Genomic DNA, 11,304 nt, shown 5'->3' with positions numbered 1-11,304 from the left:
AGCGCAAACGCAACAGGAGCGCGCGAGAGCACATGCGACAGGAGCGCGGGAGAGCACACGCGACAGGAGCGCGCGAGCGCAAACACGACATGAGCGGGCGATCGCAAACGCAACAGAAGCGCACGAGCGCCAACGCGACAGGAGCGCGCGAGCACAAACGCGACAGGAGCGCGCGAGCACAAACGCGACAGGAGCGGGCGAGCACAAATGCGACAGGAGCGCGCAAGCACAAACGCGACAGGAGCGCGCGAGCACAAACGCAACAGGAGCGCGCGAGCGCAAATGCAACAGGAGCGCGCGAGCGCCAATGCGACACGAGCGCGCGAGCACAAACACGACATGAGCGCGCGAGCGCAAACACGACATGAGCGCACGAGCGCAAACGCAACAGGGGTGCGCAAGCGCAAATGCAACAGGAACGTGCGAGCGCCAACACGACAGGAGCGCGCGAGCGCAAACACGACATGAGCGCGCGAGCGCAAACACGACATGAGCGTGCGAGCGCAAACACGACATGGGCGCGCGAGCGCAAACACAACAGGGGCGCACGAGCGCAAACACAACAGGGGCGCGCGAGCGCAAATGCAACAGGAACGTGCGAGCGCCAACACGACAGGAGCGCACGAGCGCAAACACGACATGAGCGCGCGAGCGCAAACACGACATGAGCGCGCGAGCGCAAACACGACATGAGCGCGCGAGCGCAAATGCAACAGGAGCGCGCGAGCACAAACACGACAGAAGCGCGCGAGCGCAAACGCAACAGGAGCGCACGAGCACAAACGCGACAGGAGCGCGCAAGCACAAACGCGACAGGAACGCGGAAGCACAAACGCGACAGGAGCGGGCGAGCACAAACGCGACAGGAACGCGCAAGCACAAACGCGACAGGAACGCGCAAGCACAAACGCGACAGGAGCGCGCGAGCACAAACACGACAGGGGCGCGCGAGCGCAAATGCAACAGGAACGTGCGAGCGCCAACGCGACAGGAGCGCGCGAGCGCAAACACGACATGAGCGCGCGAGCGCAAACGCAACAGGAACGCACGAGCACAAATGCAACAGGAGCGCGCAAGCACAAACACGACACAAGCGCACGAGCGCAAACGCAACAGGAGCGCGCGAGCGCAAACGCAACAGGAACGCGCGAGTGCAAACACGACACAAGCGCGCGAGCGCAAACACGACAGGAGCGGGCGATTGCAAACGCAGAGTCCACCGCGACAGCAGCGTGCGAACGCAGAGTGCAAACGCGACAGCAGCGCGCGAGTGTGTGCGAATGCGAGCGAATGCGACAGCGCGAACACAACAGCCTGAGCGAGCACGAATGCAATAGCGCAAGCGAAATGAAGCGCAAGCGTGCTGACCTGAGCCCTACCCACATCTCTCTGAAACTGTCCTCTGAAACAATCGTAGAGATCCCTCCCTAACAGCACTGTGGGTGTACCTACACCACACGGAACTGCAGCAGGTTAAGCAGGTGGCTGACCCTCCATCTCCTCTCCCCCTGACTCTGGAGGCTGGTAATGAACAGTCCCGCTGGGACCTGGCATGCGTACAGGTGTGGAGGTACTCACAGGGGCAGCGTGGTCCTTGTGGCCCTTGTGCGATGAAGCCACGTGTGCGAGGTACTGAATAACCTTCTTGGTGTTCTCAGTCTTGCCAGCTCCGGACTCGCCGCTGTCAGGATGCAAATGGACAAGGTTTATGCATCGAGTCCCCCACAACCCTCCCCTCTCCCTCAGAGCCAACACAAGTCCCAGTCAGCCAGCTTCCCAACTCCCGAGTGCGCGGACAGGGCACGGCAAATCACCAACATTCACAACACAGCAAAACATTGTCACGAGTAATACCTCCATTAGACCCACACTGGGAGCACCGTGCACAGTTCCGGTCTCCATATCCCTCGGTTAGACCACACTGGGAGCACCGTGCACAGTTCCGGTCTCCATATCCCTCGGTTAGACCCACACTGGGAGCACCGTGCACAGTTCCGGTCTCCATATCCCTCGGTTAGACCACACTGGGAGCCCCGTGCACAGTTCCGGTCTCCGTATCCCTCGGTTAGACCACACTGGGAGCACCGTGCACAGTTCCAGTCTCCGTATCCCTCGGTTACACCACACTGGGAGCACCGTGCACAGTTCCGGTCTCCATATCCCTTGGTTAGACCACACTGGGAGCCCCGTGCACAGTTCCGGTCTCCGTATCCCTCGGTTAGACCACACTGGGAGCACCGTGCACAGTTCCAGTCTCTGTATCCCTCAGTTAGACCACACTGGGAGCACCGTGCACAGTTCCAGTCTCTGTATCCCTCAGTTAGACCACACTGGGAGCACCGTGCACAGTTCCAGTCTCTGTTTCCCTCGGTTAGACCACACTGGGAGTGTGGTGCAGAGTTCCAGTCTCCGTATCCCTCGGTTAGACCACACTGGGAGCACCTTGCACAGTTCCGGTCTCCGTATCCCTCGGTTAGACCACACTGGGAGCACCGTGCACAGATCCGGTCTCCCTATCCCTCGGTTGGACCACACTGGGAGCACCTTGCACAGTTCCGGTCTCCGTATCCCTCGGTTAGACCACACTGGGAGCACCGTGCACAGATCCGGTCTCCCTATCCCTCGGTTGGACCACACTGGAAGCACCGTGCACAGTTCCGGTCTCCGTATCCCTTGGTTAGACCACACTGGGAGCCCCGTGCACAATTCCGGTCTCTATCCCTCGGTTAGATCACACTGGGAGCACCGTGCACAGTTCCAGTCTCCGTATCCCTCGGTTAGATCACACTGGGAGCACCGTGCACAGTTCCAGTCTCCCTATCCCTCGGTTAGACCACACTGGGAGCACCGTGCACAGTTCCAGTCTCCGTATCCCTCGGTTAGACCACACTGGGAGCACCGTGCAAAGTTCCAGTTTCCGTATCCCTCGGTTAGACCACACTGGGAGCACCGTGCCCAGTTCCAGTCTCCGTATCCCTCGGTTAGACCACACTGGGAGCACTGTGCACAGTTCCAGTCTCTGTATCCCTCGGTTAGACCACACTGGGAGCACCGTGCCCAGTTCCAGTCTCCGTATCCCTCGGTTAGACCACACTGGGAGCACCGTGCACAGTTCCAGTCTCCGTATCCCTCGGTTAGACCACACTGGGAGCACCGTGCGCAGTTCCGGTCTCCCTATCCCTCGGTTAGACCACACTGGGAGCACCGTGCCCAGTTCCAGTCTCCGTATCCCTCGGTTAGACCACACTGGGAGCACTGTGCACAGTTCCGGTCTCTGTATCCCTCGGTTAGACCACACTGGGAGCACCGTGCACAGTTCCAGTCTCTATATTTTTATTTTTTATTCATTTGTGGGACATGGGCGTTGCTGGCTGGCCAGCATCTATTGCCCATCCCTAATTGCCCTTGAGAAGGTGGTTGTGAGTTTCTTGAGACACTGCAGTCCACGTGCTGTGGGTTGACCCACAGTGCTGTTAGGGAGGGAATTCCAGGATTTTGACCAAGCAACTGTGAAGAAACAGCGATATATTTCCAAGTCAGGATGGTGAGTGGTTTGGAGCGGAACTTGCAGGTGGGGGTGTTCCCCATGTGTCTGCTGCCCTTGTCCTTCTAGGTGGTAGAGGTGGTGGGTTTGGAAGGTGCTGTTGAAGGAGCCTTGGTGAGTCGCTGCAGTGCATCTTGTAGATGGTACACACGGCTGCCTCTGTGTGTCGGTGGTGGAGGGAGTGAATGTTGAAGGTGGGGGTTAGTGTGTCGATCGAGCGGGGGCTGCTTTGTCCTGGATGGTGTTGAGCTTCTCGAGTGTTGTTGGGAGCCGCACTCATCCAGGCAAGTGGAGAGTATTCCATCCCACTCCTGACTTGTGTCCTTGTAGATGGTGGACAGGCTTTGGGGAGTCAGGATGTGAGTTACTCACCGCAGGATTCCCAGCCTCTGACCCGCTCTTGGAGCCACTGTATTTATGTGGTGAGTCCAGTTGAGTTTCTGGTCAATGGTAACTCCAAGGATGTTGACAGTGGGGGATTCAGTGATGGTTACACCATTGAGTGTCAAAGGGAAGTGGTTCGAGTGTCTCTTACTGGTGACGGTCATTGCCTGGCATTTATATGGTGTGAATGTTACTCGCCACTTGTCAGCCCAAGCCTGGACATTGTCCAGATCTTGCTGCATTTGAAATGGACTCATGCAGTATCTGAGGAGTCGCGAATGGTGCTGAACATTGTACAATCATCGGCAAACATCCCCATTTCTGACCTTATGATGGAGGGAAGGTCATTGATGAAGCAGCTGAAGATGGTTGGGCCAAGGACACTGCCCTGAGGGACTCCTGCTGAGATGACTGACCCTTCACAACCATCTTCCTATGTATCAGGTATGACTCCAACCAATGGAGAGTTGCCCCCTGATTCCCATTGACTCCAGTTTTGCTGGGGCTCCTTGATGTCACACTCAGTTGAATGCAGCCTTGATGTCAAGGGCAGTCACTCTCACCTCACTGCTGGAGTTCAGCTCTTTTGTCCATGTTTGAACTAAGGCTGTAACGAGGTCAGGAGCTGAGTGACCCTGGCAAAACCCAAACTGGGCGTCACTGAGCAGGTTATTGCTGAGCAGGTGCTGCTTGACAGCGCTGTCGATGGCCCCTTCCACCACTTTACTGATGATCGAGAGTACACTGATGGGGCGGTAATTTTCTGGGACCAGGACATTATCCTGAGGGACTCCTGCAGAGATGTCCTGGAGCTGAGACGAATGACCCTCCACAATCACAATCATCTTCCTATGGACCAGGTATGACTCCAACCAGCGAACAGTTTGCCCCGATACACATTGATTCAGGTTTTTCTAGGGCTCCTCGGATGCCACACTTGGTTGAAAGTGGTCTTGATGTTAAAGGCAGTCACTCTCACCTCACCTCTGGTTAGACCACACTGGGAGCACTGTGCACAGTTCTGGTCAGACACTGGAGATGGTACATTAATATTCACTCGGACGATACCAGAACTGAAAGGCTGCAACTATCGAGAAAGACTGAACGGGCTGGGGGCTCTGTTCTCAGGAAAAGAGAAAACTGAGGGGGTAACGTGATCGAGATCACTGAGATAACAAAAGGGATTTTGATAATGTTGATGTAGAGAAGATGTTCCCACTAATAAATCCAATCGGGGATGAGAATCCAGGAAAAACGTCTTTACCCACGGGGAGTGGGGAGAGTGTGGGACTCGCTCCCACGGGGGAGTGGGGAGAGTGTGGGACTCGCTCCCGCGGGGAGTGGGGATAGTGTGGGACTCGCTCCCGCGGGGAGTGGGGAGAGTGTGGGACTCGATCCCGCGGGGAGTGGGGAGAGTGTGGGACTCGCTCCCGCGGGGAGTGGGGAGAGTGTGGGACTCGCTCCCGCGGGGAGTGGGGAGAGTGTGGGACTCCCTCCCATGGGGAGTGGGGAGAATGTGGGCCTCGTTCCCGCGGGGAGTGGGGAGAATGTGGGACTCGCTCCCACGGGGAGTGGGGAGAATGTGGGACTCGCTCCCACGGGGAGTGGGGAGAATGTGGGACTCGCTCCCGCGTGGAGTGGGGAGAATGTGGGACTCGCGCCCGCAGGGAGTGGGGAGAGTGTGGGACTCGCTCCTGCGGGGGGTGGGGAGAGTGTGGGACTCGCTCCTGCGGGGAGTGGGGAGAGTGTGGGACTTGCTCCCGCGGGGAGTGGGGAGAGTGTGGGACTCGCTCCCACGGGGAGTGGGGAGAATGTGGGCCTCGCTCCCGCGGGGAGTGGGGAGAATGTGGGACTCGCTCCCACGGGGAGTGGGGAGAATGTGGGACACGCGCCCGCGGGGAGTGGGGAGAGTGTGGGACTCGCTCCCGCGGGGGGTGGGGAGAGTGTGGAACTCGCTACCGCAGGGAGTGGAGAGAGTGTGGGACTCGCTCCCGCGGGGGGTGGGGAGAGTGTGGGACTCGCTCCCGCGGGGAGTGGGGAGAGTGTGGGACTCGCTCCCGCGGGGAGTGGGGAGAGTGTGGGACTCGCTCCTGCAGGGAGTGGGGAGAGTGTGGGACTCGCTCCCGCGGGGAGTGGGGAGAGTGTGGGACTCGCGCCCGCGGGGAGTGGGGAGAGTGTGGGACTCGCTCCTGCGGGGGGTGGGGAGAGTGTGGGACTCGCTCCTGCGGGGAGTGGGGAGAGTGTGGGACTCGCTCCCGCGGGGGGTGGGGAGAGTGTGGGACTCCCTCCCACGGGGAGTGGGGAGAATGTGGGACTCGCTCCCGCGGGGAGTGGGGAGAATGTGGGACTCGCTCCCACGGGGAGTGGGGAGAATGTGGGACTCGCGCCCGCGGGGAGTGGTGAGAGTGTGGGACTCGCTCCCGCGGGGAGTGGGGAGAATGTGGGACTCGCGCCCGCGGGGAGTGGGGAGAGTGTGGGACTCGCTCCCGCGGGGGGTGGGGAGAGTGTGGGACTCGCTCCCGCAGGGAGTGGAGAGAGTGTGCGACTCGCTCCCGCGGGGGGTGGGGAGAGTGTGGGACTCGCTCCCGCGGGGAGTGGGGAGAGTGTGGGACTCGCTCCCACGGGGAGTGGGGAGAGTGTGGGACTCGCTCCCGCGGGGAGTGGAGAGAGTGTGGGACTCCCCCCTCAGAAATAGAGTGATTGGGTGTGGCCCGAGGGTCGGTTTACTCCAGGGTTGAGTCGGGGGAATGTCGATTGACACCAGGATGGAATGCTGCACAATGCAGGTGGAAGGTGTGAGAACTGGACTCAGGGTGGAAGGTCACCCACGGTTCTGCCGTCCTTGGTCCTGAGCCTTATAGATGTGTGTCACGGTTCCTCCTCCCTGTCCCACATTTTTCATAAACCACCTCACCCCCCAACCCCACCGCCGCCCCTCCCAGACATATCCAGCTTCCGCAGCTATAACTCCTTAACATGGGAGGTCACCTCAGGAAAAAGTACTTACGAAACCAGGTGAACTTACGTGCAAAGGATCGACTGGTCCTCTCGATCTGAAAAAGAGAGAGAAAACATTAAACACGCAGAAACAGGAGGAGGCCATTCAGCCCCTCGAGCCTGTCACACAGGAACAGGAGGAGGCTCTTTCAGCCCCTCGAGTCTGTTACACAGGAACAGGCTCAAGGGGCTGAATGGACCACCTCCTGTTCCTGTGCCGTGCAGCACTCCCTCAGTACTGGCACCGGGGGAAGTGTTGGCCTGGATTATGGAGCTCAAATCCTAGAGTATATACATCTACCCCCGACAGTGCAGCACTCCCTCAGTACTGGCACCGGGGGAGTGTCGGCCTGGATTATAGAACTCTAATGCTAGAGTAAGAAGTCTCACAACACCAGGTTAAAGTCCAACAGGGTTATTTGGTAGCACAAACTTTCGGAGCGCTGCCCCTTCATCAGGTGAGTGGAGAGTTGGGTTCACAAACAGGGTATATATAGACACAAACTCAATTTACAAGATAAAGGTTGAAATGCGAGTCTTAACAGGTAATCAAGTCTTTACAGGTGCACATAATGCAAGTGGAGGGGGGTTAAGTACAGGTTAAAGAGGTGTGAAATCTCTTAAACCAGGACAATTAGTGAGATTTTGCCAGCCCAGGCGAGTCATGGGGGGTTACAGATAGTGTGACATGAACCCAAGATCCCGATTGAGGCCGTCCTCATGTGTGTGGAACTTGGCTATCAGTGTCTGCTCAGCAATTGTGCGTACTAACAATATAGGTAGGAAGAGTGATGAGGTCCTGCAGCAGCAGTTTAGGGAGTTAGGTAGAAAGTTGAAAAGCAGAACCTCTGGATTGTAATCTCAGGATTACTCCCTGTACCACATGCCAGAGTGAGGCTAGAAATAGGAAGATAATGCAGCTCGACACGTGGCTAAACAGCTGGTGTAGGAGGGAGGGTTTCAGATATCTGGACCATTGGGGTCTCTTCCGGGGCAGGTGGGACCTGTACAAGAAGGACGGGTCGCATCTAAACTGGAAGGGCATAAATATTCTGGCCGGGAGGTTTGCTAGTGTCACACGGGAGGATCTAAACTAGTTTGGCAAGGGGATGGGAACCAAAGCAACAGTGAATTAGCTGAAGGGGAACCAGACAATAGAGCCAGTAAGACTCAGAGAAACAGCAGGCGGGGTGTGGTTGCTGAACACAGCAGGTCTGGTGGACTGAAGTGCATTTATTTCAATGCGAGAGGTGTAACAGAGGGGAATGTAAAAGGGATGGGGGAGTTGCACTATTGGTTAAGGAGAATATCACAGCTGTACTCCGGGAGGACACCTTGGAGGGCTCATACAGCGAGGCGATATGGGTAGAGCTCAGGAATAGGAAAGGTGTAGTCACAATGTTGGGGTTTACTATAGGCCTCCCAACAGCCAGAGGGAGATAGAGGAACAGATATGTAGGCAGATTTTGGCAAGGTGTAAAAGTAACAGGGTTGTTGTGGTGGGAGATTTTAACTTCCCCTATATTGTCTGGGGCCCACTGAGTGCTCAGGGTGTGGATGGGGCAGAGTTTGTAAGGAGCATCCAGGAGGGCTTCCTGAAACAGTACGTAGATAGTCCAACTAGAGAAAGGGCCATACTGGACCTGGTATTGGGGAATGAGCCGGCCAGGTGGTCGATGTTTCAGTAGGGGTGCAGTTCGGGAACAGTGACCACAATTCAGTAAGCTTTAAGGTATTGATGGATAAAGATAAGTGTAGTCCTTAAGTTAAGGTCCTAAACTGGAGGAAGGCTCATTACAACAATATTAGGCAGGAACTGAAGAATGTAGATTGGGGGCAGATGTTTGAGGGCAAATCAACATCTGGCATGTGGGAGGCTTTCAAGTGTAAATTGATAGGGATTCAGGACCGGCACATTCCTGTAAGGATGAAGGATAAGTATGGCAAGTTTTGGGAATCTTGGATAACGAGAGATATTGTGAACCTAGTCAAAGAGAAAAAAGAAGCATTTGTCAAAGCTAGGAGGCTGGGAACACACCTGAAGCAAGTGTGGAATACAAGGAAAGCAGAAAGAAACTTAAGCAAGGATTAAGGAGGGCAAAAAGGGATCACAAAAAAGCATTGGCCAGCAGGATTAAGGAAAATCCCAAGGCTTTTTATACATATGTAAAGAGTAAGAGGGTAGCCAGGGAGAGGGTTGGCCCACTCAAGGACAGGGGAGGGAATCTATGTGTGGAGCCAGAGGAAATGGGCGAGGTATTAAATGAGTACTTTGCGTCAGTATTCACCAAAGAGAAGGACTTGGTGGATGATGAGTCTGGGAAAGGATGTGTAAATAGTTTGAGTCATGTTGAGATCAAAAAGGAGGTGGTATTGGGGTTCTTGAGAAACATTAAGGTAGACAAGTCCCCAGGGCCTGATGGGATATACCCCAGAATACTGAGAGAAGCAAGGGAGGAAATTGCTGGGGCCTTGAGAGAAATCTTTGTATCCTCACTGGCTACAGGGGAGGTCCCACAGGATTGGAGAATAGCCAATGTTGTTCCTTTGTTTAAGAAGGGTAACGAGGATAATCCAGGTAATTACAGGCCGGCGAGCCTTACATCAGTGGTAGGGAAATTATTGGAGAGGATTCTTCGAGACAGGGTTTATTCCCACTTGGAAATAAGTGGACGTATTAGCAAGAGGCAACATGGTTTTGTGAAGGGGAGGTCGTGTCTCACTAACTTGATCGAGTTTTTCGAGGAAGTGATGAAGATAATTGATGAGGGTAGGGCAGTGGATGTTGTTTACATGGACCTCAGTAAGGCCTTTGACAAGGTCCCTCATGGCAGACTGGTGCAGAAGGTGAAGTCACATGGGATCAGAGGTGAGCTGGCAACGTGGATACAGAACTGGCTCGGTCATAGAAGTGGAGATGCCGGCGTTGGACTGGGGTAAACACAGTAAAAAGTTTAACAACACCAGGTTAAAGTCCAACAGGATTACTTGGCAGCTTTTGCTACCAAATAAACCTGTTGGACTTTAACCTGGTGTTGTTCAACTTCATACTCGGTCATAGAAGACAGAGGGTAGCAGTGGAAGGGTGTGTTTCTGAATGGAGGGCTGTGACAAGTGGCGCTCCTCAGGGATCAGTGCTGGGACCTTTGCTGTTTGTAATATATATAAATGATTTGGAGGCAAATGTAATTGGTTTGATTAGTAAGCTTGCGGATGATACAATAGTTGGTGGATTTGCGGATAGCGATGAGGACCATCAGAGGATACAGCAGGATATAGATCAGTTGGAGACTTGGGCGGAGAGATGGCAGATGGAGTTTAATCCGGACAAATGTGTGGTAATGCATTTTGGAATGTTTAATACAGATAGGAAATATACAGTAAATGGCAGAACCCTTAAGAGTATTGATAGGCAGAGGGATCTGGGTGTACAGGTACACAGGTCACAAGAAAGTGGCAATGCAGGTGGAGAAGGTAGTCAAGGAGGTATACGGCATGCTTGCCTTCATCGGCCGGGGTATTGTGTTTAAAAGTTGGCAAGTCATGTTGCAGCTTTATAGAACCTTAGTTAGGCTGTACTTGGAATATAGTGTTCAACTCTGGTCGTCACACTCCCAGAAGGATGTGGAGGCTTTGGAGAGGGTACAGAAAAGATTTACCAGGATGTTGCCTGGTATGGAGGGCATTAACTATGAGGAGAGGTTGGAGAAACTTGGTTTGTTCTCACTGGAACAACGAAGGTTGAGGGGCGACCTGGTAGAAGTCTACAAGATTATAAGAGGCATGGATAGAGTGAATAGTCAGAAACTTTTTGCCAGGGTGGAAGAGTCAATTACTAGGGGGCACAGGTTGAAAGGAGATGTACGAGGCAGATTTTTTACACAGAGGGTGGTGGGTGCCTGGAACTCGCTGCCGGGGGAGGGAGTGGAAGTGGATACGATAGTGAGTTTTAAGGGGCATTTGGACAAATACATGAATAGGATGGGAATAGAGGGATATGGTCCCCGGAAGGGTAGGGGGTTTTAGTTCAGTGGGGCCGCATGGTCGGTGCAGGATTGGAGGGCCGAAGGGCCTGTTCCTGTGCTGTAATTTTCTCTGTCCTTTGATTTATTATTGTCACATGTATTAACATACAGTGAAAAGTATTGTCATGTGCCTTGAAGGCCGTCTTGGAGAACACTTAGCCGAAGATCAGAGGCTGAATGCCCGTGACCGCTGAAGTGTTCCCTGGCAGGAAGGGAACACTCCTGCCTGGCGATGGTCGAGCGGTGTTCATTCATCCATTGTCGTAATGTCTGCAGCGCTCCGAAAGCTCATGCTACCAAATAAACCTATTGGACTTTAACCTGGTGTTGTGAGACTTCTTACTGTACCTACCC

At 54.7% G+C, this 11,304-nt stretch overlaps 1 protein-coding gene across 1 annotated transcript in view; it reads right to left on the bottom strand.

Moving 5' to 3' along the window:
* Window positions 1–1,473: 1,473 nt before the first annotated feature.
* The window catches only part of LOC144487738 (myosin-10-like), a 67,187-nt gene continuing 57,356 nt past the window's right edge, over window positions 1,474–11,304 (bottom strand). Inside the window, exons 4-5 of the mRNA XM_078205810.1 lie at window positions 6,954–6,981; window positions 1,474–1,681 (exon numbers count right to left, since the gene is read on the bottom strand). Coding sequence (XP_078061936.1) covers window positions 1,474–1,681; window positions 6,954–6,981 — 236 coding nt within the window. The remainder of the gene's footprint in view (window positions 1,682–6,953; window positions 6,982–11,304) is intronic.

The sequence above is a fragment of the Mustelus asterias genome, unplaced genomic scaffold (genome assembly GCF_964213995.1).
Source record: "Mustelus asterias unplaced genomic scaffold, sMusAst1.hap1.1 HAP1_SCAFFOLD_1011, whole genome shotgun sequence".
NCBI lineage: Eukaryota > Metazoa > Chordata > Chondrichthyes > Carcharhiniformes > Triakidae > Mustelus > Mustelus asterias.
Note: the sequence above shows the minus strand (reverse complement) of the source record. Positions and strands in the feature narration are given on the sequence as shown.